At 35.8% G+C, this 26,332-nt stretch overlaps 1 protein-coding gene across 8 annotated transcripts in view; it reads right to left on the bottom strand.

The window, feature by feature from the left end:
- Positions 1-332: 332 nt before the first annotated feature.
- Positions 333-26,332, bottom strand: part of QKI (QKI, KH domain containing RNA binding) — a 166,883-nt gene continuing 140,883 nt past the window's right edge. For 2 of the 8 annotated variants that reach the window (XM_076333967.1, XM_076333968.1), the window contains 4 exons: positions 13,617-13,704; positions 11,010-11,306; positions 8,240-8,314; positions 333-3,558 (listed from right to left, as the gene is read on the bottom strand). In XM_076333967.1, the coding sequence (XP_076190082.1) occupies positions 3,542-3,558; positions 8,240-8,314; positions 11,010-11,306; positions 13,617-13,704 (477 nt within the window). In that variant the 3' untranslated portion in view covers positions 333-3,541. Of the gene's footprint in view, positions 3,559-8,239; positions 8,315-8,960; positions 9,085-11,009; positions 11,307-13,616; positions 13,705-26,332 lie in introns of those variants that run through there. The other 6 variants (XM_076333963.1, XM_076333964.1, XM_076333969.1 and 3 more) reach the window with 4 other exon arrangements.

Here is a 26,332-nt window from a genome sequence, read left to right as displayed (position 1 = left end):
CACGGTTTACCAATACACTGGCATCTTTGCTCTTCTGCTGTGAGCCAACAGTAATTATTTCAGAGAAAGAAAAAGAAAGTGTGGAATTAGTAATGCAGATGCTGAAAGGCAAGTGGCAAGACTCTGCAAGAAGAATGCCTCAAAAAAATGCTACTTTGTTCCCATTTCTACTGGCACCTATTCCCCAAGGTAAAAGGCCAGAATGACCAAAGCCAACTTAATAGTAGTGTGCAGAATGTCAGCCGACAAACAACATAAAAACAAGTCACGTTGTGTTATCTGTGGTCACGTTCTTCAGGGTTAGTCCAGTAACTCAAGACTTTACATTCTTCTGTCTTTATTTGTTTATTTTAATTAAACATGTAATGGTTAATAAACAGACATAGTCCAGAGTTAGTAGGTTGGTATTATAACATTTATTAAAATAATGCTATGGGTTAATAGAAACAGCAAAGAACCAAAGAATTAAAATGCAAGCTATGTAAAAACCCAACTAAAACCCAAATATGTCTAATGTATTCATCCAGTAGCTAACTAAAAGCCCAAGAAAGACAACACTCCCAATATAATAAAGTACTGCAAAACAATTGGCAATTTTTCAGTTATCAAAATTGTGGGTTTTGCATTTTGTATCCTTTTTTCTCAATCAGGAAAAAAATTCTTTTGAATGTTATATAACATACATATAAAACAAGATAGAAAAATACATTATAAACTTGTAACAATGGCTGTAAATACATTATCTTACATGTTTCTCATAGGCAATAGGTTGGTTATGGTACATACATAGCATGAAACTACTAAGATAATAAAGAATAGACAAATACATGTCATCTGTACGGTTACATACAAGCGACACTCCCATCTACCCACTCTAAAAAAATTACATAATACTGTCAGAAAGAAGTCTTAAAACTACTTATTTTAATAAAGAAAAAGTCATTAAAGAATGATAATACTGAGAACCAAGGCATTCAGAGATTTCAAAAGTCATGCTTTTTTTTTTTAAGTTGATCCAAAATTTTGTCAACTAAATTTTCAGAAGTTTGTTCAGAGCAAACATTACTTTCACATGTCACACATCTATTTCATACACTTCCCCTCCCCCCCCCAGTAAAAGACCTTTGATAAACATCTAAAATGTCCAGGTTTTATCATAGTTGAGATGAAACTGGATCAAATACTGGTATTGTTTTAGCAAATCTCTCTTCAAATGTTCGAGTGTCGCAAGTTTATTCAACCAACCAACCAAAATAAAATCAAAATGGCACAGCATATACTGTAAGTAAAATCAACACAACTGTATGTGTAACAGGAAGACAAAGCCGGTGGCACAATAAACAAAAAGCTAGCTGAATACAAAAGGATGAATGTCTATTGCATAGTAAATAAACTGATAATTATTTCCAGGTGAGACAAGATGTTAGACGAGGTCACCATGCAGGTGCTTAAAAATGTAAGCCCTCTTAGCTTACTATTGACCTTTCATTTGGAAGCTGTGAAGATTTGCAGGAGGAGAATAAGTTGACAAGAGGGGAATAAAGTTATCACCTGATATTTGCCAAGTTTAGTACTGAGCCCCACGCGAAGTAATACTGAACGTTTTCAGAATTAAATACTGTGCGTTCAACAGCTTCAGCTCTTGCAATTGCCCAGCGATACGAATCTCATGTGGAAATAAAGGTTAAAAATAAAGTATAGCTGGACTTCAAACAATTAGCTGATGTCCCTCTCCTACTTATGAAGAAAAGCCAGCTGGCAGATCTAACAACAGTCAAAGAAGAGCTGAAAAATAAATAACTTGCATGCTGTTTGCCACTGCAGGAGCTGCTTGTGAAAACCAGGGACACGCTCAGACTATAACTGAAAACTACCTAAGCACTTTCAATTTCATTATCCACAGAACATCAGTTTTCTGGGCGACGCCAAAGCCTACTATATCTGATGTATATTTATTCCAATCAAAAGCAAGAAACCTCCTCTCCATCCCTGAACAAAAATGACATACTTCCAGCTCTACAAACATTTGTCAGCTAATAGTGTCATTTAGCATAAGACAGTTTGTATCGCAGAACCCTTTGGTTTACATTGCACAAGTACGGCATTTGCTATGATTTAAAAAGTAGAGTGGTTGAAATAACAATGGGCTGGTTTGACAAAAACTTAGCAAATATTTTATGTAATGAGATTTTGGCAAAGTCACATAACACCAGTATGGCAAAAATCAGGTAATTAATATGGTCAACTCATCATTTGTCTTTCCTCACAGCTTCTTTCACATACTGGGCGACTGAGTGGCATGCAGTAACTTGTCTGAGGGAGAAGCTGATTATACAAGACATTTGACTAAATGACCATGAAGAAAATAAGGCACTTCCTTTTCTTTAGACTTATTCCAATACTTAAAAAATAAAAAAGAAAGACTAAAAGGCTCTTTTGGTCTTTTGTTTCTTGACAACCACCAGAAAAAATCATTTAATGAAATAAAGGGTTTCTTTGTTCTTTTTTTCTTTTTTTATAACACTTGAAAGTATAAAATGCTACATTTCCAAAAATATATTTTTTTTCTGCACCAGCACCCTTGTATAGTAAAAGTATCTACTTTTTTGTTCATTTTGTTTCAATGCACTACACTTTATCTACAATTTCATTACATGTATACAGCAAATAGGCAAGCATGGCTTTTACATCCTTAATGAAATTTTTTCTATACAGGGAGATTTAAAAAAAATATTTGAACAGTTTGCCCAGTAATGTGACACATAATGCATGTACCTTGTTCTCATGTAATCTTCCGAGGAGATTAAAATATGGTTAAAATAATTTAAACTCAGATTTTGCTTTAATAGTGTTGCTGTTTTGTTCTCTGCATTAACGTAGTTCTGAAAAGTCATCGTAATCTGCATTTCATGGCACACTTTCCTTTAAAACGTCCAATTTGGCAGGCAATAGAAAAAAGGCTGCAACGTCTGCCCTTTGAGGGCACCGGTAGTGACTAAACAGCGTATCAAATTTTGAATACTTTTTGGAATCCCTTCCCCAATGACATCCCTGACCAAAGGTTCATGCATGATGCATCATCACACAGTACATTCAGAGAGAGCTTTGACTTCTTTTTTTTTTTTTTTTTTTTTTTTTTGAGAAGAAAAATATTCCTAGAAGTCTCTCACAGTAACTGCCTCTGTCATCGGGTAGTTAAGGGACATCTGTCTCCATCTCGTGCTAGGCCTCCTTACCGTTCGCTTGGGGCGGGACACTAGAGGATGATCAGTGCGGAGGGATGAGTTGGACCTTATTGCTTTACTACTATTCAGTGCAGGTTCTAGAACCACTTTCACCCAAACAGGAGAACAACAAAAAGCGGAGTTGGAGGACAACAATTTCTTTGTCTGTTTTGTTAGATGGTAAGACGAACGGACAAGTGCCCCAGCTCGCTGCACTGAAGACAGGCAAGCAAAGGCGTTTACCAGTTAACTGATCAGCAGGCAGGCATGGTCAGGTCATCATTGGGTGAAGAGTTCAGAGGTCAGAAGGTCATAGGTTAGTTGCCGGTGGCGGCTGGGTGGTTAGAAACAAAAAAAACAAAACAAAAAAAAGAAAGAAAAGATAGAGAAGAGATTAGTTCCAGCTAGTGACGGCTTAATGACAACATGAAAACTAATCACAACTAATAACAAAACCAAGCATGTTTAATTCTGACATACTGATCGACACCATCTACAGAATGCAATAAAATCATGACAGCCCTCCATCATGATTTGGACACGTGAAGGAGAAGCCCGCTCCCACAAAACCGGTTAACAGGAGAAATAGAGATAAAATACGACTAACGACTAATGGTTAGTAGCAGTCGATGAAGGAAATTGGAAAACAAAAAACGATGAACAGTTTTGGAACTGGGTAGAAGATTTCTGGAACAGTCAGTGCACAGCATCAGTATCTGACTGCTATTAAGCATTAGTACCTCCCCAGGTGCAAGCATTAAAGCAACTATTAATGATGGATGTGATTATTAATAACTGGTTGTTAAAAGAATGGAGTCATCTAAGGAATTCTGGACTTAGAGAAACAATTTGGTTCAACAAACTATGGGCCAAACAAAGGGTTTTTGTTCAATAAATTTTTTATTGCCTTTCATTTATTCTATTTACAAACAACATGGAATTTCTTGGCCTCATGATACAAAGCAATACTAAACTGTAGTCTAGCAACGTAGGCATCATCGTGGGAACCAGGAAAACGCTCAGCCTGCTACTTTAGCCAGCATTTTCCCGTTCGAAATACTATTTTACACATATAGGACACTTATAAAATGCACTTGCATGTAAACACTGTAAAAGTCCTGCCATTTTAAAGTCTATACTTAAAAAGCTCTAAGTACATCAAAAAATAGAGAAAATATCTAATTGATACTAATAAGGCATTTTAAAACTACAAACAGCTCTCTTTATTCATTTTCAAAGCTAATACTCTGCAAATACAATAAAATCTGACATTTCATATACATTCCTGCTTTATATTTTTATATTTTAAAAGAAGCCACCTGTAAATACTATTTTCTTTTGCAAAAAAAAAAAACAAAAAAAAACAAACCAAAAACAAAACAAAACAAAAAATAAAACCCAAAAACACAAACAAATTACAGTAAAACATAAAAAAGTTCTCAAGTGGAAAGTTATCATTCCCAATGTTCTTGAGCTGTTCCTTCTTTAATCATTCTCTCACATTCTCCTTCACCAAACTTGGTCCACTTAACAGTAGTATGATTTTTTTTATATATTTTTTTTTAAGACTCATTCAACAGCTTAATTATAGCTAATAAATTCTGAGGTTGATAAAGTTTTTGTACTGTTGCCATTTTGACTAAGGCAGAGGAGATGAAAGTGAGAAAGGTATTCAGTGCAAAGTCAGATTTGTGCCATTACATAAAATGAAGTCCAGTAGGTGTAATATTCACAGATAGCATCGATTTAGCAATCTTTCTTGTGGGCTGATTTACTTTCACATAATGAAAATGGCCTATCATTTAGGATACAGTTCATAACACTACGAAAAATTACTACTGTAACGTAAATGAGACCACATGCTCCCTGAATTCTTTCAGAATCATGCTAAGTGGGATTTGTTTAAATGAAAACGGCTGTTTCAAAAATAAGCAAAAATAAAAATAAATATTTTATGTGGCACAATCTCACCACTTTACAGGTATACTAGAAACACAGACTTAAAGCATTTTGATACTGATTACAATTTTGATTAAATGGTATTAAAATTTATATATAAATTACGTGACAGTTGGGTTTGGATAAAACATTCAAGAAAATTCTCAGCATTAATATTTCTTGTGGAGTTTATAATCAAAGCAAGCTACCTTTTAAAAATACCAGTACACCTGTGATACATCCTCTGCCAAGTCTCTGGCCTTCTACAGTACACACAGGTTTGTCAACTGTGCAACACCATTTACAGTTTATTACAATTAAATCAGTCAGTCTCTCTGTTATATGCATCAAATTCAATTTTGTATTATTTATAAACTGGGGTTTTATTCTGAGTTAAAATGAGCTATATTTTTCAACCCTTCACCAATTCTAAATGCTTAGTTATAAGAGTAAAACATTTACACATTTGGGGATTCTTGCTTTAAATGCAGTGCTTATCCCTAAAAAAAAAAACCTACGCAAAGAATAAAAACCTACTTAAAAAGTGAATGCAGTAGTACTACAAAGTCATCTGAAAGTCGATTTAGAATTTTAAAAAAACTTTAGACCCAATGAATGCAGATATAGATTTAGTGACATTTAACTATATAAAAAAAAGTTTCCGCATTGAAAAAAAGTATTTCGGTTTGCTGACATTGTTTTTCATGGCTATAGCTATAGAAATATATTGGTCACAGAACAACCAAATAGGTGAATATGGTAAATACTGATAGTATTTTAATTCTACAACATAATTTCAACACATTAAAAGAAATTGTTTTATTGCTGAACAAAGGTCTGTTCAAAACCTTTTGTGAAACTGTTAAATCTGTGCAGTGATAATCTAGGATTTCAAATTCAAAACACAATAAAGTACAGTTGTAAGATTAACGTTGTGTAAGTTTCTTAATACACACTGGGATTATTTACATACGACTTTAAAATAATGTTCTCCTGAAATATCAGCATGGTTTTCATGCTAAAAGAGAGAGGTATGCATGACTTATTCCACAGGATATAAGCTATGTGTATTTATTTATTTATTTACTTGAGACAGTGGCCTTCCAATATGGCTAGATATGAACACTGAATTATCAGAAAATGGCTGTATTTTAAAATAAGGTGAAATTATACCAATTATTAATTTCAATTACTCATAAGCGACCCAGATGAAACATCTAGGCCCTTCCAAAACATTAAAAAAATCTACGTTGAGTAAACACTACAACAATGAACTTAAACTACAAATTGGTATCCCCGCCACCCCCCACCCCCCCGTGCTTTATCAGTATGTTTACTAGTTGTCTCAGGCAAATACCTAATTAAACAAAAAGGTAGTCTCACCTGACACCTGAAACTACCACTGCAGATCATGAAAGACCATTAGCAAAAACTGATTTTTGCAACATCAGGTCAAACTTTCAAAGATAACCAAATCCTTACCACTCATTACTCTTGACAGAGATAGGTTTTAATCTTTTTTCTATTTCCTTTTTTTCTTTTTTCCCCTCTTTCTTTTTTTTTGGTAAATACGGGCTATGACCTTATTCTGATTATTCCCTGTTGCCCATTGAAGAATTCTCAAGAAATGAGAACAAGCCAATGGCCTGTAAATAGTGTGCGGTGATATAAAAGAAGAAGCAATCTTCTAGAAAACTTAAGTAGTGTCTTGTTATCAGCTTTACACTTCCTGTAAAGCATAAGATCCTTACATATGAAAGATAAAAGTGTTACATAAATATAGCAAACATACAGGAGGGCCCTTTTTACTGTATTGACTAAAATCTGTATTGTTTCTTGTAGTTAATTTATGGCAGGTTGTGAGAAGTGAAGTGCAGTCAATGTTGGGAGATGTCAGATCTGTCACCTGAATTTGACTTTTGAATATTACAATATCATGGAAGCCTGCAGAACACTGATTTTGATGAGAGCAGAATAATAATACTTGGCACATAACGCTTTGCATCCTCAAAGCCCTGTACAAAACAAGAACCCCCACAACACCCCTGTGAGGTAGGGAAGTATTATTATCCTTATTTTACAGATGGGAAAACATACACAGAGAGATTAAATGACTTGCCGAAACCCACAGTGAGTCAGCAGCAGGAATGGGATAAGAATTCAGCCCACACACTGCTTCCTAGCCAATGTCAATAAACCGAAAATATCACTTTTCTCAATAAGCTTAAATACTTCATTCAGGGGTCCAAAGGCATCACACTTGAGGAACAGGAGAAAAATGAAGATTTACTTTCCATTCAAGGGTTAAAGAGAGATGCCCAAATATTGGATGTCATCTCACCAACAGGACTTCAAAAGTTGCTTGTCCTTCAGGTTACACATTTTAGCAGCAAAAGGCAAATACCAAGAAACAGATTTTGGCAAAAAACCAAAACACCCTCCTTTCCCCTACCCTTAGTAATTCAAACTCAAACAACTTTTGAAGTATTATCTTCACAGCCCTTACCTTTCTGAATTCAGTCAGGTATCTGAGAACATGCATCCTCCTCATAATATACAGTACAGTGGCTCAAAAGTTTATTGGAAAAAAAGGAATCTAAATCTTCAGATTTCTCCCGACACAGACAGGAGGCATTTATTCCTTTACTTCTTTCTCATTAAGCAACCATCCATTCATTTTATTTTGCAACACCAATCTGATATTTCCAGACCAATTAAAAGAACAAACTGGGGGGAGAAGGGGGGGAACATGACCAAATTGGTTATTGCAGCACTGAATTCATAGTGTTTCATGATGCAGATGGAGCTTTAAATAGTTTTTAAAAGGGAATCAGTCATAGCTTTTATATTAAATAGATCACAAAGTTTTATATTTAATTGAGTTGGGAAAGCCAAGTTTACAAAATGTTTTTAAAACTGCAAGCATTCCCAAAGCTCTAAAATATTAACCATTCAGATTTTTGAGAAAAATAATGAATGGGTCAAACTATGGTATTTGGTTAACCAGCTGTGGTGTTGCAAATCTCATGTACACCCAAAGCACTTCTTACAAACAAGAACTGCAGAACTAAACTAACCTCGGTCTGCGGTCACAATCCTTTGGTAAGGATGGACACGCATATCGTGCCTTCGAACTTTAGTAGCCACCGCACCTAGTTAAATTGCAATTACCAAGACAAAGTTAGAAAACATTCAAAGAAAACATTAACAGCAGGTTTATCAAAATGGATTTAAATGATCATTAACTACAAAAGTTCATTTTAAGAAAAGCAACAAGTTAAGGCACAGTAGTTTCAAATCTTAATCTTAAAAAGAAGTTTAACTGTGCAGATTAATATTGCATTTATTTTAAACATCCTGGCCTTAACCTGTTTAATCCATTCATTTACAATCCCAAAATTACAGTATTTCATGAAATCTATTAGACCCAAGCACATTTAAGCTTTACTAGTCACATATTCACTGAAGTGCCTTTCTTGCAGCAGGACTATTTTAAATAATGCCATCTTTTAATACTGACAATTATTTGCTAACCTTAAGATCACTTCCAGTTCTACCACAAAAAAAAGTTTTAAAGCAATTCTTCAAGCCTACAGATTGTGATTTTAATTTTTAAGTCAATAAGTATGAACTGCAATGAATTAGGTGATTAGTAAAGCAAACACTATATAGAACACTTAGCAGTCAGTATACTACTATACACTCATAAATTACAGCTACTCTGTAATAATAGGAGCTAATCCAAATTAATAGCACTATTTTATTTTAAATCTATGTGCAAAAAAGTGCAAGTAAGTCACTGACTGCTAGGCCAAGCTTTTTTCAAGGCTGCTGAAACTAAGCATTTGTTAAAATTCAGATCTGATGAAGGATCAGTTAAGACCGTTCTTGAATTCTTAGCCTTTCGTTGGGAAAGCCATACCTGAAGATAAAAGGAAGGGAATTAAAAGTTAGTCACCAACTAAAATTTGATCCCAGCACCAATATTCCCAAGAATACTAACAGGGATGCATTTCTCTGCCATTTTTAACAGAATTGTTTTAAGACATCTTAAAGGTCCACCACAAAAATGGACAAAATACAGCATACTATTAATGAGAATGAGTGTATTACGAAATAAAACCCAACAAAAACCTAATTTAATTCAATTAACTCTATAGAATTGCTCAGATAATAGAGCAGATGTATTAAGAGTTATTTATTTTATGCTACCTCAGTGGGGGTGTTCCCCCCCCCCCCCCCCCCCTTTCCTTTTTTAAATAAGATTATTTGGTGAGATCTGTTTTGGGGAATACATCTGTGCTCTCACAGCTAAGCTCAAAAGTATGCAATTGTTTCCGATGCCATTTTAGGAGTAATTTTCCTCTCTTCTCTCTCTATAGAAAATCCTGTGAGAAATCAAAGTTCCCTGCATCATATTAAATTCTTACTATGGAATGATGTATTTCTTTAACTTGCTATTAACTGAATTCAGGAGAGGGGTTTGCCACTAACCAGCAACTGATAGCTACTGCGACGATGCCTGTAACTGTGACTTTACCCCAGGACGTATTGCAAGTGGACTCGCAGATTGGGGGTGGAAGAGCTGGGGAGAACATTTACACGTTTGTGGGAAATGAATAAATGATGACATTATCATATGCTCACTGAGTTTTGGCTATGGGGTAACGGACAACAACCATAAGCTGCTCAAAGACAGACCTACTGCATACTTTTGTCCTACGAAAATTTTTATTATTGATTCACTAATCCTGAAAGGCAGAAGTCTGAAATACTTTTTCTTTTTTACTGTATAAAATATAACATGGGAACATGCAGACATACAGATAACTCAATGAGTATCTGTCATGTAAGTGAAACACTCATTTTTTGCAATACTTTCAACAAAATATTGACTTTGAACCTTATTGTCCAGTGTTCATTAGAGATGTTTAGAATTTGTGTAAATCAATAACTGCCACTGAACAAACTAAGATCAAAGTCCTATAAAATCAACATTATGCAGCACCAAGGTCATATGCAATTCAGAACAAGCTGAAAAGAAAACATTATTTAGATTCTGTAGAGGGTAGGGAAGGAAGAAACTACTGGAACTGTTTGTTCCATATTGACCAGTTAACTGAATTGTCACGGCTGCTTTATCATTCTCGCCTTCACACAGCAAGTCAATGGTCTGAAACATTAGGAATGATGGACATTTCAATCCAATGTATATAAAAGAAGCCATCAGTAAAGTTGCTAATTGTATCATCCTTTGGTCAGAACTTAGTTTGCTTTATATTCATTCAGTGAAATTATTTTCTGCTTACAAAATGATTTACAGCTTTCTGACACTGAGGAGAGATTTATCAGTTGTGTACTAAATAAAGAAGCAAAAACCCCAACAAACCGAAAAAAGACCTTTCCATTCTCTCCAGTTTTGCTACTAAAAAGGTATAGCAAAATAGGAAGTTCTCTCTTCCAAAGATTACTGGAAATTAATTTATGTTGAAGAGAGCACAAACAAATCCGGTATTTATGGGAGCCCACATGACATATAATAGATGTCAACTTTTATCTGTTATTTTTTTCCTTGCCTATGTATCCACCATCTAGTGTCAAACAAACATTAAGATTTTATTTTCAGTAATCTTATTACTATACTAAACACACACATTTAATAACGCAAAACATGTTAAAATCTTTAAGACTTACACCGTTTGAGCAGTTTTCCTACGCAGTTTTGATATACCTGAGATAAGACTGTTGCTTTAAGTTTTGTTCTTTGAGCCCCATGACCTCTACCTTGCAAATATCACAAAAGCATAAGCAATATATTCTCCACTCATCCGTGTAAAAAGATCTTACCTAATACACCACTAGGTTCAATAGGATACTCAAGGATTGATGTAGCTGGTGCCAGCGTGTAGGGGTATTCATATGGTGTGTAAATTAAACCAGCTTCGGGTCCAGGTGGAACTATTGCAGCGGTGGGATGAGGAGTTCCGTTTGGCATGACAGCGGTTTGTATTTGTCTGATCAAAGGCATTATGGTAGGGCCAGCTGGCGTAGGAGTACGCAGGGCAGCTGGTGGGAGAACAGGCGCAGGCCCAGTAATAATCCTTGGAGCCTGGGCTGTTGCTGCAAGAGAAAAGGCAAGGGCTGCTACAGTAAGCAAAGAAATTCAGAGGAAAGTATGGAGATAGCAGTACAAAACGTGGAAAGAATGGGAAAAAGGGGAAAAGTAGGAAAGAAGAAAAATAAAAGGAAATCATTAGTACATGCGCTGATCACACAGTGCCAAAGCACACCATTCAAATGCAAACAGCTTTCCATTTTCCAGTGTGATTAAGTATGAACATGCAAAATAAAAAAGCCATTGTAAAACAGTGAGGTAGATTTCTCAAACAGGTTACACAGCACAAAAGCTCCATTTAGACCACATTTCTTCCTTTATGCTATCAAGACTGCATGAGACTGAGATGCATGCAGGAGATACAAGGAAAATACTGTCATAATCAAATACAGAGTACAAAATTCAGTGCAACTATAGAGTCCACAGATACTCAGTTATGCAGAGCTGCCGTATGAGTCTACAGTTTTTATACATCTTAAAATTGTATTTAAACATATCCACAATTCTAGTTTCCAGGACCAGGGAAGTTAAAGATGACCTAGAAACACAATGCATCCCCTCTCCTACTCTAGCATGAACAAAATAGACTCAAAAGCTATTTCTATATCAAATTTCCCAAAATAAAATACTTCCTTTGTATTAGAAGTTCACTATGGCCTTGCTTAAGTTAAAGAAAATAGGTGCTTTTTTTTTTTCTTAAACTGTGCTAGCACATTTCATTAAGTGTTATTTGAAGCCTGTTGGCACACAAGATGAACAACCTCTTAAACACTAACACATCAGCTGGTAACAGTCCATCTTAAAGTGTTTTAATTTATAGATTACTATGCACTACTGTTGATCTACATTGATTTAATTAACTTACAGGTGGTCTGAAAAGAGAAATGTGGGGGAAGGTTTTCAGATTTGAGACTGTTGTGGTTTTTTAATTATTTTTATTTTTTAAACAGAAGTGCTCAGACTTAATGTATAATGAAAAAAAATCCCTCAAACATTTTCATTTCCTTTCTTAAATGGAAATAAACCAGTATGGCTTCTACATCCTCAAGTTTTCAGTAAAATCAAAACACAAACAGCGAAATTGTCTTCATACCAGAAAGCGAATATTAGTGTGGAAATCTCTAGTCAAAAAAATGAAGAAAAAAAAATCCATCTTCCCACTTACACTGATACAATAGACCAATGGGAATAGATCAGACAAAGAAATGGCTCAAATTAATGTAAAGGTTTCTGTGCAACAGTTTGCATAAATTTAAGCTAATCTGAAAGCTATTTTATTCATATATTTGCAATAATTTAAAGACTAAAATATATTTAAAACTGATCTAGCTTTAAATATCATGGTGTTCATTAGGGCTGAAAGATTTACCACTACCATTGTAGTGGTAAAAGCCCTTGCTTATGTCTCTTTTCAAATCAAAATAATTACACTGGTGTAAGCACTCTCAAATTGACCTAACTGCATTCCAACCTTTAAACATATTCAACACTGAAATGGTAACTGTGTGGAGAAACAAATTTGCAAATATCAGTAGGCCCTTAGTGAAAAGACTGATTTAACTGTGCTTACATTTGACATCTGTATCACAGCTACAGCAAAAATTTACTTTGGAACAGTATCAGCAACTACATTTTCAGGAGGAGAAATTAGCTTTTCAACTAGAGAAATAATTTGTATCACACATAATAGGTATATGATCTCATTAGTAGGTATATGTAATTAATTTTCAAGTGTAAACCTGCGCATACATGCATTTGCAAAAGCATTCTCACACAAAAGTAATGGAAGAAATAATAAAAATGGCTCATTACATCACTGATCCCTGTGAACTCAGCTGTGAAATCAGTTGATGAATTGTTGGAAAAACATAACACTGGGGGGACACATGCAAGCAAGATGAAAGGAAGGAATATAATACAGAAAAATGTATTCACAGTATCCTGGACATCTGTAACATTTTCAAATTAAATCTCTAAAAATAAAATTGAAAAGGAGTCCATTGTCCTTTATATGTATTAAGGAAAAAATGATTGTAAAATAGAAAAATATGGCTTAAGGGTTGAATTTTCTTAAACTATATATTTGTAAATATTTCAACCCAGACATACTGTTTTAAAAAAAAAAAGGGGGGAGGAGAACCCAAACAAAAAAACCCCCAAACTGACATAACTTCTCTCCAGAAGGTCTTTTGCAACAGCTACCTACTGTTCTGTTCGGTTTTTACTGCCTTCCATTCTCCAACACAGTTGCTACTGTACATTTGCCAAAAAGTAGCTTTAGGAATCAAAACCTGCGAACATTTCTATGGCATTGACCCTCAAGCTCATGACATGCTTACGTGATTTGATGTTGGCATCTCTGTAGGTGCCATTGAGAATTGCAAGCTCCATCAGCTGCATCTTTTTAAGGCTGTCTTCTCCTTCTGCCTGTGTGTGAAAAGACAGGAAGAAAAGTTCACTAGTGCACAAGATCTAAGGGACCTAGAATAAAATGCCTTCAAGTTTTAACCAAGCAAAATACCTGCTTACCGTTAGTCACAAAACCAGTAAGCTTTGTCAACTTTTCCTTAAAATTAAGTGCAAGTTGCCTGTTGTCTATCATGACGTGGTGTTGATAAACATCTTAAAAGATTTTTGAAAAAGGCTCATACCATAAATTATAAAAATAGGGTTAAGTGTAAGTTGTTTTGATAGAAATTGTTTACGGAAATTTTTTCTCAGGTTTTACTAAATGTTTCCATGTACTCCTAAAGGGATCTTTTAAAAACTGTATTATTGGGCTAGAGGAAGAACACACACCACAAATTTTAAGCAACTTCAACTTATTGTAACTTGCTCCACTGTAGTTGATAGTGACTACTTCGGGGCGGGGGGGCAAACAAAAAATAAACAACAAACTTTGAGTAGCTTTCCAAACAGGACATCAACAACTGCTATAATGCAGAATTCATAATTCTGGCCCACGTAGATGTATTCCGATTAGGATATAACTACTATTTACACAGTATACATTATTCTTGTTTTTGCTTCAATATAAATTACTTCCCTGAAGTTATCTACTCCATTGGTATCCTGCAGCTTGCATAAATATTACATGGAATTCGGTAAAAAAGCTCACTTTTTCAGTCACTAACAAAAATATTTCTAATTAGTATAATTTTAGTTTTAAGACCAGACATTTTCTGATCTGTCTTTCCAGAAATACTACAATTTGTTTAGTCTACATCCTATCAACCAGAAAACAAGATTATGATATAGGAAATCCAAGAGATGGTCAGCATCTACTTTAATGTTGTTACCACCTTGCTTCTTGTATTGAATGCCACTGCTGAAATTCTCAGTCAGATGGAAAAGAGGGCAGCTTCAGTGTCAGCTGCATTGCATTCTTCCATTGCTAAACAGAATTTCTTTTATTTTTACTTATCTTGTCTATTCACACAATGTTTTCCAGATATTTGGACCAGCATTTTCCAAGTTAATGGGAACCTGGATAATAACCTACTGTGCCATCCACTCTGAAAATCTTAAAAGTCTGATTTCAGAGAGAGTTGTTCACCTGTCTTATACTACAACTCTTACAGATGGTTTGAACTAGGACTTCCAAGAGCACAAGTGATTACAAAAAACCACAATTAAAAGCCACAAAGAATAGCAATCACCACCAAGAACCAAAAAAATTCTATTAAATAACTTTGTGTCCATTATAGCACTGCACCGCTGAAACATCATCTCAAGCTAGTGAAGAGATAATAGGATTATCTACACGCAGTGTTCCAAACATATAGGGAACTATTTTTTCAGGCTAGTTTGCAGCAAAATATTGTTATGCATACTTTAATCCCAAACTATGGAGAAGTAATTTACGAAATTACAAGACAAAAAAAGTTTTAAATTGTATCTAAGCAAATATAGTACTTAGTGTGAGGTACTCAAGGACCACCACCCCTTGCAATGGAAACTTTAACATCTGATTTTTATCAACAACTTAAAATCAACATAGTAAAATGGGTCAATACTAAATTACTTTCAGATGTCAGAAACGTAAGTCCTAACTGTAATACTGAGGACTTGCATAAACACAAAGATTACACACAGTAACAATTTATGTTGTTGTTAAACGTTCAGAATGTACTGAAAGTTAAGACATTTTCTTTATATATTAAATACTGTGTGACAAACCAAGCTAACACTAATATTCAAAAAGTAAATACACATTCAATTACCATTTTAACTACAAATTAATTGTACAGTTAAGTACTGTACTATCCAGAAACCTCAGACGCCAAAGTCATTAAAATGAGACTCTCTGGAATACAAAACGTACTGATTATAGCATGCTTAATATGACATACTCAGAATAGACTTACAATTTACATGCAAAAGAATTTATTTATTTATTTGTTTATTTACTTACTTTAGAAACTATTATTCCATTGCACCTTTGCTGGTAAATTACCCAGACAATCATGATGCAATAAAAACAATTCCAAATCTATCTGTCTTTCCAGAGTTCGCAAATTCTTGTCATTCTGGATATACCTTAACTAATTTATTTTAGCAATAAAGATTTTTAACATATTGATTCTTCTCTTCCCCTCCTGCCATAATGGTTATACTTTGCTATTGGCTTTTTGCTTGGGTTCCTTTACTTATTTATTTATTTGAAAGTGTGTAACAAAAAAACCTCCTCACAATGTCAGCTGCATCTCCCATATAGTTCCATTAATGTTACTAAAATTGCTCACTTCCTCCAAATAAGAGTTGAGGTGATTGATCTGACACCATTAATGAGTCTCAGTAAATGCTGAATCTTACATTCCACTTGCTAGGATAATTTTAGTAACTCTAATCCCAGATTTTGCACCACAGTGAATACTCCCCAAATGTAACTATTTATAGGATAATAATTTTAAGACAGAAAACATTTTTTCCCTTCTGACATCCCCAAAAGAAGGAGTTATAACAACTTAAAAGCAGTAAAAGACAGACAAAGTAATTGTTCTTACTTTGGATCTTTTACATTTTCCTATAGGTCACTATGCTTCCTATGAGAGAAGATGTTGCAATTATCTAAGTTTTACAAAGTATGTTTACAAAAATAATAATGGACATCAGCATACAAAGCAGACCAAGTCCTTAACTTTTATTTTTGAGATTTACCTCTCTGGAGTACTGCTCAGCAGTTGATAAACTTTTGTTCTTTTAAACAGACTCTAAAACATAGTTTAAAACTTTTCTTTAAAGACTGTATCAGTGATAATTCACAGATGTGGACCTGCATTACTAGACATTAACACTGTCTTTCAACTACTGGTATTTTGGTTTTTAAAGCATTCATTAGATAGAGAGGGGAAAAAAAAACAACCCAAACAAAAAAAACCCCACTTTAAAAACATCTTTAATGCTGACCACAAGGGCATCATTCCGACTCCTCCCAGAAGATGGCACTGTTTATTATATAATACTATCTCCTCAAGACACGGGTGCTTAGCACTATTTGCACCACCCTAATAGTACTGCTCAAAATCCCACTACCCCCTCACACCCTAAACTTGCAACAGTCGCTTGCCACCTCTCTTTAAGGTGTAAGTCACAGAAGCGGTCAGGACCCTTTCAGCTAATGCTGTCACGTCCTTCATTCTCTGGCATCAAGCTCTCCGCTTGAACATCATTCACCAATAGCCAAACCCTCAAATTTCCAAGAGCTGGGATAAAGCAATGGGCACACGTTTTTGCCAGCCCTATGCTCTCTCTTCCTTGCTGACAGATGATCAAATGAGGCACAGCGATGCAATCTATCTTAGCTCCAGGCGTTTCTGCAGGCACTCGCTGTTAAAGCAAAGAGAGGTTGCATCAGGGATACAAAGGCAATCTCTAAAGGGACAGTACCTTACCTGTACAATAGCTACAACAAAGCTCAGTCATTTGTACCAAGAGGAAGCTACTTAGAGCAAACATCAATAAGGTCACTTAAAGCCAGATCTGCATTACTAAATTGAAGCTCAAGTGATTGACTCTAACCTTGTATCCTCCTAAATCTCCAGTGATTTCCTTGTATTTCTCATGTACAATATAACATGCAGATTAAGAAAAAACCTTAAATGGTATCTTGAAACATAATTCTTTAAATGTAAGCACTTGCAACTGCTCACTGAATACAAACACTGAAGAGATGCAAGCAGTAAATCCTAACAAAGCCAACTGTGCACAGACAACAGCGGTTTTGTGAACACACAGCCAGTACTCCTCACAGTAACTCAGCTCTACTTGGGCTAGCAATAAAAAGACCTGAAGGAGACCAAATGTCACTGACCACTATCATTTTAAGTTACTTGTTTTCTAATCTTTATCAGAGTAGGATTATTAGTCACAAGGTTCAAAATGCTAGTAACAACTACAAGTGCCACCTACATGAAGTCTCTGGGGAAACACTTCCCAAATTGAAACAATTTCAAATGAAATACACAACACTGACCATACTGATGCCCAATTAAAACCACAATTCTGTCTCCTACATTGGGCAATACTGCCTGTTTAGGGGGGAAAAAAAAAAAAAAGAGGAATGCAGTTATGTAATAAACTGCTAGTAAGAGCTTGTTTCATGTCATGAAATAGGGAGCTCAGATAAAGCACTCCATTTAATTTTTTTTTAATGACTTCTTTTCATTATCAATGTCTAAGCTATACTTCAACCTCAAATACCCCAAGATCCTCAGAGAATTCTTTTGTTTAACTACTGCTTCTGAAATTATTATTAGGCACTTAAATGCCTCAGATTCTCATACACATACAGCACGCCCTTAAGCATATCATACAGTTTAGCTTCTTTTTTATACACAAAACATGCACACACTAGATAGATACAGTATCGAGGTGGAAGACAGACAGGCATACAGTCTCCAAACGGAAGTCTATATTCACTGTGCTATGTCAATGAAGACTTCAGAAGATGACAACAGTCTTCAGAGGTGACAGGTAGACTGTTAGATTCTGTGTACAGTCAACCCTGAGAAGCCTATAATAAATTACAGTAGAGAAGAAAGATACTATCTTAAAAGAAAAGAAAGATCAAGTAGCAATGTTTACTACAGAGCAGAGATCCACGAGCTAGCATCCAGTGGAGTCAGTCAGTACCCATACTGCCCCACCATACTGCTGCCGAACCCAAACTGACCCACATGGAAGGTGACTGCAGCTGAGTTAATTCACAAACCAAACAATCCACTCACTTGTACGATAGCAGGGATGCCTTATCCTGACAGAGCTCCCTGAGACTCGCAGTCTTACCCGGCTAAGTCTCAGAACGTACTCTGTTTATCATTATTACCAACGCTGGCAGGGAAGGCTTTTAGCATTTCTGTACAAACATATATACTTTCCCTGTATAATGCTCATTTTCCTTTTAAAGTAACTACTTTGGAAAAGATAACAAATATACTTTTTTCCTGCATTCATAATAACATAGATGCACTTATTTAAGTGATCTTAGTGACTTACATAGACAGTGTAGCTTCCAAATGTCATGCATTTTGCATGACATTTTTGCAATCCTGTCACACATCCCTGCACTTCAGCTGAATTCTCATGAACTGAACCGAGCCCAACCCTAGGAAAAGGCTGCAGACAGTTTTATCTTGCACCAAATGCAGCCAAATCTGGCTTTGGTTAAGGGAGCAGTCCTTTATAAGCTGTTTCAGGGCTATCCTTCCAGGATCAGAGCAGGTGCAGCAAGTGGGAAGAGGAAATGATGGTGAAGCAAAATGATGCATAAATCAACTATGAATACAGAGGCCAAAAATCAGTCTTGGTCTCCCCCAGCCAACTGCAGCAGGCCTGTCCCACCAGGCTCATGCAAAGAATGACCAGGCAGCCTCAGCAACGCAAGAGCACCAAAGAGCAGCACTTACCTTCCAAGCACCTCAGCAACTTTTCATGCAGAGAAGCCTCTGGTTAAACAGCAATATTCAACAGCAGCTTGGCACCTTTCCTGCCACCCTCAGAGACACCTCTTCCAGCTACCACATTTTGTCCAAGACCATGTGCTTTTCTCCACATTTACTTCAGGTAGAGAGTTTTGCCAATAACACACTGTATTTTTTAGTACACAGGTAAGGCATTAAATAATTTTACACACACTCCAAACAGAAGGGCAGAGAACTTGGCAGTTATGGAAGAACACTATACTAATGAACAAGAATAGATACTTAAAACTCTTCCTCAAATAGAAAAATCATTTACAATTGCCACATACAATAAACGTAACTTTTCTACTACATCTCTGAAAATACACACATTAAATTCGAAGACACTCATTATTCTTTAAACTGCATATCTGTATAGCATAAGCCACCTGCAATTTATTGAATTTTGGTAAAATACAATAGCACCACCGAAATATTTTACTGCTACTGATCTTATCCTTATCCAGGAGGCGCTGCTGCCCCTCAGGGATCTCTCACCCTGCCTTCCTACAGTCCCCAGCTGCTATATAGCCACACAGCTGCAGCTTGGAGGCTTGCGCTGTGACACTTGCTGGACTCTCCGGACTCTGGAATGCTTTTATCTCCCTGACAAAGAAAAATGTTCCACTGCAATTCACTTGTAGATCAGTAAGTATTCCTAACATACCATGTGCCACTTAAACAGCCTTTACACATGAATGTCTCCATTCAGGGACAAAAACCTTCCATTCATAATTTATGAACAAAAACCCTCACAAACAATATACTACAAATTCCTAGACATACACGTATTAAAACAAAAAACAGATCTTAGACATCAATATATTGTAAAATATATTATAAAAGATCATAGGCGAAAACACATTGGAATCCTTGAAGCTAAGGTATACATGCTTAAAATTTATTCTATGCTTGGAAGGTCTTTTTTTTTTTTTGTATCTAAGTTGTTAAAAGACTGAAGTATCTATGGCAATGAAATCCTAGGCAAGATGACAGGTAACCAGATGTAAAACACAAAGAAAAGAGCTTTTTAAAAGAAACTGAATGTGAGTACCTGAACTATTGATCAATTAGCTACTGCAAGACATCAGATTTCACTTTTGTAAAGGCTTTTACTTCTGGCAAGCTACTCTATTACTCATGTTAAGGAAAACATCCCATCATCCCTTCCCCTCAAAAAATTTGACAAAGACTTCCAAGTTTCCCATGCCCAGAATGTAAATATTGGTAGTTAGTTGTTGGTAAACATGTGTTAACTTAGACTTTCTCATCCTTGATTATACACTTCTGATGGTGATGGAGCAGAAAGCCTGTAACATAGCTTTGTTCACGCTGAGGAGAATTTGCCAAAGAGGTTTTTCTGGCATAATTTGGCAGCTATTCTTATATCAGAGGAAACTTTTCCAAATACTTTTCAGACAACGTAAAATAAATCACTACTTGAAGACGAGCCATATTTCTTCCAGCCCTGTATGCCATCAACGATACTGTGGCATTGAATAGGTGGCAAGCTATATCTCAGTTATTTCTCTATTTCCTTTTCAACACGGACGCACACTGCTATGCCTATGAGGACAGGCAAAGATAAATTAGCATCATTATTTCTTCTGGGCAACAGAGTCTGCTTATCTTCTTCAAAGCAAGCTCTCAGTTCAAATGATATGCAAAGACGACTGTGCTGTTTCACTTGACAAATTCATTGGTCATAATGTTAAAGATACACTAGGGGGAAAAGGCAGCATATCTTTTTACACTTCCCATCACCTTATCTGACATATCCCTGTTTAATCATGATACTTGGCTTACCAATAATATTTTCAAGAGTCCTTATGCCCTCCCTCCCCTATTTTCCATTTCTGCAAGAAGAAAATACAGATAAGGTGCAGAAAATCATCATGAAGCACATTTTATAAGCCAGACTGAAATACAGCATCAGTGGAACTTACAGGTTTGCTTCACCATAAACCCTCTGGGTACTAGTTGTCAATATATTGGGGGCGGGGGGGGGGGGGGGGGGGGGGGGGGAATCACCAGTAGCCTTCTGCTTGACCTTAATGGATTTTTATGTCTGTCCCAACATTTCTTCAGGACAGACGTGATGGGCTCGTATTTAAATCACAGGGTTTGGGGCTTTCAAGGAAGTAAGGTCCCTTGGGTCAGTTATACTAGACACTCGACAATACTTAATACCTGAATTTGCTTTTTGTTTAGCCTTTTTTTTTTTAATTATCATTCTTCTTTCCCTCGCACCTCAACCTTTTAATGGTGTTAATAAAATCAGTGACAAGAATCTCTACACACCACACAGAACAGCTTCAGCAATTCATAAAGCTCCAGAACAGGAATGCATCTTTCATGACATATATATACCCCGAACCCCCAAAAATCCTGAAAGAAAAAAACATTTACATAGTGCCTTCTAAAATGTTTTCAAAAAGACAGAATTCTACTCAAATACATTAAGATTTATTTGTCAGTATAGACATTTGCTAACATTTGCATTAAGATTCAAATGAAATAGCTATCAGTAATGCAATATAAAGCATTAGATCTATTTTTAGTAATGTGCAAGCCCAGTTAAAAAACTTTCAGAGCTAAACACTTTATTTTTGGTATTTCTAATTTTGGAATGCTAGACATTCGAAATTGCTCCTCACTGGTTAGTTTAATTCTGAAAGAAGGAGCTAAACCATAAGCACACTGAATGAGATACCTCATTCAGCAAGCCTCTGGTACAAATTTCCCACATACGGCTCTACCAGCAACATCTTGAGTACCACGAACATCCTAGGAATCTGAACAGAGCAGAAATCAAAGACGACCTGTATTATGCAGGTCTTCATTCCAGCTGTAGCCTTTCGAACAGACTGAAAGGTGCCAAAACACTTCGAGACTGTGTTGACACACTCCACTTGTATCAGGACAAATGCTTTAACCCACCTGAGTTTTACAAAAATAATTTAACCAACTTATGCTACACAACTACTTATGATAAAGGTGGTTGTTCTAATAGTTACAGATGAGAGGCAGTTGTTACAAATATAACAATGGAATGATTAATTAAAATAGTTGTAAATAAATCTGGCCTGACCTGTAACATTTATTTTTCCTCTGTCATCCCAGGAAGTTTCTATTCAGTTTGAGTTTATACACTCTGAGTAGCTTTAAATTTCCCTTAAGTGCAAAGACACTGAACTCGGATAGCAAGGGGGGGGGGGGGGGGGGGGGGGGGGGGCAAACCCCATTAAGGGGTTTCAAAACTAGTATTTTGTTGTAAACTCTAGAGACTCCAGTGCCAGCTAATTTTGTTTGCAGCTATGCTAATGTTTTAGTACATAAACAAAGCCTTTCATTCTCAAAATGGTACTGAAATATGACCCCATGTTTTCATACGGAAAACATGTCCATTATGTTTTTAATCTATTCCCACTCAGATATAAATAAATTTAAAAAAATCTGTAAGAAAAGTGACATTTCATATCAAATTTAGTAACCTAGAAAGAACATGACAAGTGTATCTCTTTAGAGCAACAGAAGAAAACTAATTGCTGGTGATGAGGAGTACAAAGACTGTTGCTGTGAATTCGTACACATCTTTCAAGTGTACCTTCTCTTATGTGTTTCATTAAACACAGGATTCAGGGCTGCAGACTACCACATGGGAATTCAAGCTGCAGTTGTAACTTTTAAGACATTTTTATCTTCAGCTTGAGAAGTCCTGAAAAGGTAATACTGACTAATTAAAATAAATTCATGTATTACAATACAGAGTAAAAACATGAATATTTAGGCTTATCCAATTATAAAACATTAGTATTCAGGGAGCAGTGGTCTTCCAATAGCTTTTTAGACTGTCACGCTTACTGCTGTAGTCGCATTTTCAACAAGAATCATGACAGCTAAATGTGATAAATAGAATTGTTTCTGCATTTCACCTACCTTCCCTTTTGTAAAACATTTGCATAAATTGTTTTATTTTCAAAATAACAGAAAGTGCAATGGCACAGTTTTGTTGACACGTGTCTTCTTCTACACACACACACACACACAACCCCTAAGGTAGAGTCTTCTAATGACTGTTTAATTTAGAACTCTGTATAAAGGTACCCTCTAGAGAAATAATTTTTTTTTTTAATGTAAGATGCCCAAAAAGTCAACTGACCTAAGTTTTAAATTTCTAGTCCAACTGAGGAAACACAACATTGAAAGTTTGAAAGGACCTATGCACTCAGTATATACTTTCAGTAATTCTCAACAGCTGCTAAAAAGTGAATGAGTACTAAAAGCTCACAATTACTTCCAGCTGCTAACAAGTATACGAGCAACCCATAGCTCTCTTGAATATAATATCACATATATGTCTTATGTGCATCTTCCTGGTACTCTACTATAAATGTTACTGTTTAAAAATCAAAGTTAACTCTTCCATAAACACCACAGGTGACTCTCCTGTTCTTGAACTCTCAGAGCTGATGCAGTCCAGAAGGAGGGGGTGGTAGTATTCCAACTGGCTAGTCTCCTCTCTTGTACAGCTGGCTAAAACCTGCTTTCACACAGCTTAAAAACACAGAGAAGAGAAAAAACTAATTGTGTGCACTCTCTTCAGGGGAGAAATATGTCAATCATATGACCTTCCATTTGAAGGCTCAAGCTGCTCAAGGCAGTGTGTTGCTAGGGAGAAGGCTTTCTGTGCTATTTATTGAGCTTTCTTTTCAGCTTTTAGAGACCAGCCAATGCTTATTTTCTAGAGACAGGAGCAAGAACTCAGCGCTGCCTGGCGGAGGCTGGCACAAAGGGCCTTTGAGGAGCGCCTCTTCCCCAGGGAGCTGCACCGCTGGGCCCACCTGACCAACTAAACACATTCCCTTATTCACAAATAGAGCTGTAACCTGTGCCTATCTCGCAGGCAAGGAACCCTTCCAGCCCCAAGAATGAAAGGCGAGCCATTCTTGCTGTTGAAGGCTGCTATTAGGAGCATGTGCTGCCGAGGAGCAGCCATATGTGTGTACTGTGAGTTGTCTATCAGGTAAGAGCATCAGCTATTAAAGCACTCATTTGATGATAAACTGACAAAAGGCGGCTTGGACTCCAGCTAGCCATGAACATTTATTCATGCTGTCACATAAGAGCCGAGGGAAGGCATGAAAGTTTCCTCTATCAGTTTGCATCATTATTTTATTTCTACGTAACATAAATTTAGCATTAAAAATAATTTTAAAAGCCTTAAGGCAAAGTCTCATACATTTAGCCAAAAGACTTTCGACATTTATAAGTATTACAGAAAAATATACATGCAACAGATTTCCATTTTTTAATCAATTCCTTTAATCTTAGCATCTTGAGTTACAAAAGATTAGTGGATTCTTAGTAAATCATAAAAAATCATGCAACATATTTCAGTTTCTTGTAACTACTCTGGAATAGCAGAAGTGATAATAATTTGACTTTTTTTTTAATGCAGTCACATAATTTACCAGTGTAATCATCCAGATTAATCCAAAGATATGCAAGCCTTATTTTAATTATTCATTATAGTTCTTGAGGAAAAAAAATGTTACTTGAAGCTGGAGTAAGACGCATTGGTTCTGTTAAAGAAAATTAAACCAGCTTCTTGTTTCAAGATACTCACCGCTTTGGGAATTTATCACATACTTAAAGGTCAGTATTTAACATACAGATTTTGACAAATAAGAACCACCTATTTTTCATAACGTAGTAACACAAAAGAAGTTTCTTAAGGTATTCACAGCTTTGTATATGAAATTTTATTCTGCTCCATGTTTTAAGGGCAGATTATAAATCCTTAATATTAAAATTAGAAGACATTAACAGTAACAATCATTTAGTTTTGAAAGTATTACTAGCACTTAAAAAAACCCAAAAAACCTTACATTCTGAAAAAAGGTTACTCAATTGCAATAAAAATACCTTTCCATTATTTACCAATTTGCACAAAAATATGTATCTCAGTGATTTATACATATATAGCATAGTTAGAGAAACTTTCTTAAAACTGTTGTTGTTTAATTAAAAAAAAAAACAAACAAAACCAACACAACAAAACCGTTTTGATAAAAAGTGTTTTCTGGAGTCTGGGGTAAAACCTACTTCCCCCCCCCCCAGACTGTTCAGATGCCTTGCATAAATAACAGAATCTACCATTTTTTATATGTAGGCCATGTTTCAGAACTGTATCTCCCACAAGCAATTATAGGTAACGACAGTTCACATACAGAAAAGAGACTGTAGTATAACAAACACGATATAGTCTTCTATCCAGAAGGGACTGGAATCATGAGGTATCTGAGTATCAATGAGAGACTTGCCAAAATAAAGGACTGGTTAACCTATTGGAAAGTCCTCAAAGAAATTATTGACCAGATTTTTTTCACCTTTCCTTTCCTAAAATGCTACATTACCAGAATCTACTAATTAGCATTTGTTTTCTATATAATAATTAAATGAACCTACATGATAAAATAATTAAGTACTTTAAGTCTAATTTTCTGTCCTAGAATGAGAGGAGTATGTATCAGGCCTATCTTAATTAATTTCACATCCTTCCCTGCTGCTCTATACACTAATTTAACAATCTGCCTCCTCAGCAGAAACACAGACACTACACTTAAGTAACCATTTAGCAGGACTCACAGTATAAATTTGATCAAATTTCACTGCAAGTTAAAGGCTATACTGGGACAGAAATAATCAAGACTTCTGTGCTTCTATTTGTTGCTGATCTTCACATATTTTATAGTCTTGTATCTGAACAGCCTGCTGCAGACTCTGGACCACATATTACACCAAAAGTTCATTTAACGTTTTTCGTTTTCTAAGCAGCTGAGTACCTGAACTGTGGCTGAAACAAACCACAGTCACCGAGCCACCCTGGGTCAATGCTGTCATGTCATGCTCAGGAAACCATTCTTGATAGGATAACCCTACAATATTTCTACATAGGATCTCCCTTGTAGCCTTCCAGCTAACCTTAAATGCCAAATGCATATTGTATCACCTTTGTGGAGAACAAGAAATTTTAATATTAAAAAAAGAAATCCACCCTAATAACACCAAACTGTTCAAGTGGTAACTTA

Source organism: Aptenodytes patagonicus, chromosome 3 (assembly GCF_965638725.1).
Source record: "Aptenodytes patagonicus chromosome 3, bAptPat1.pri.cur, whole genome shotgun sequence".
Lineage (NCBI taxonomy): Eukaryota > Metazoa > Chordata > Aves > Sphenisciformes > Spheniscidae > Aptenodytes > Aptenodytes patagonicus.
The sequence above is the reverse complement of the archived record's forward strand: the minus strand, read 5'-3'. Positions and strand labels throughout refer to the sequence as shown.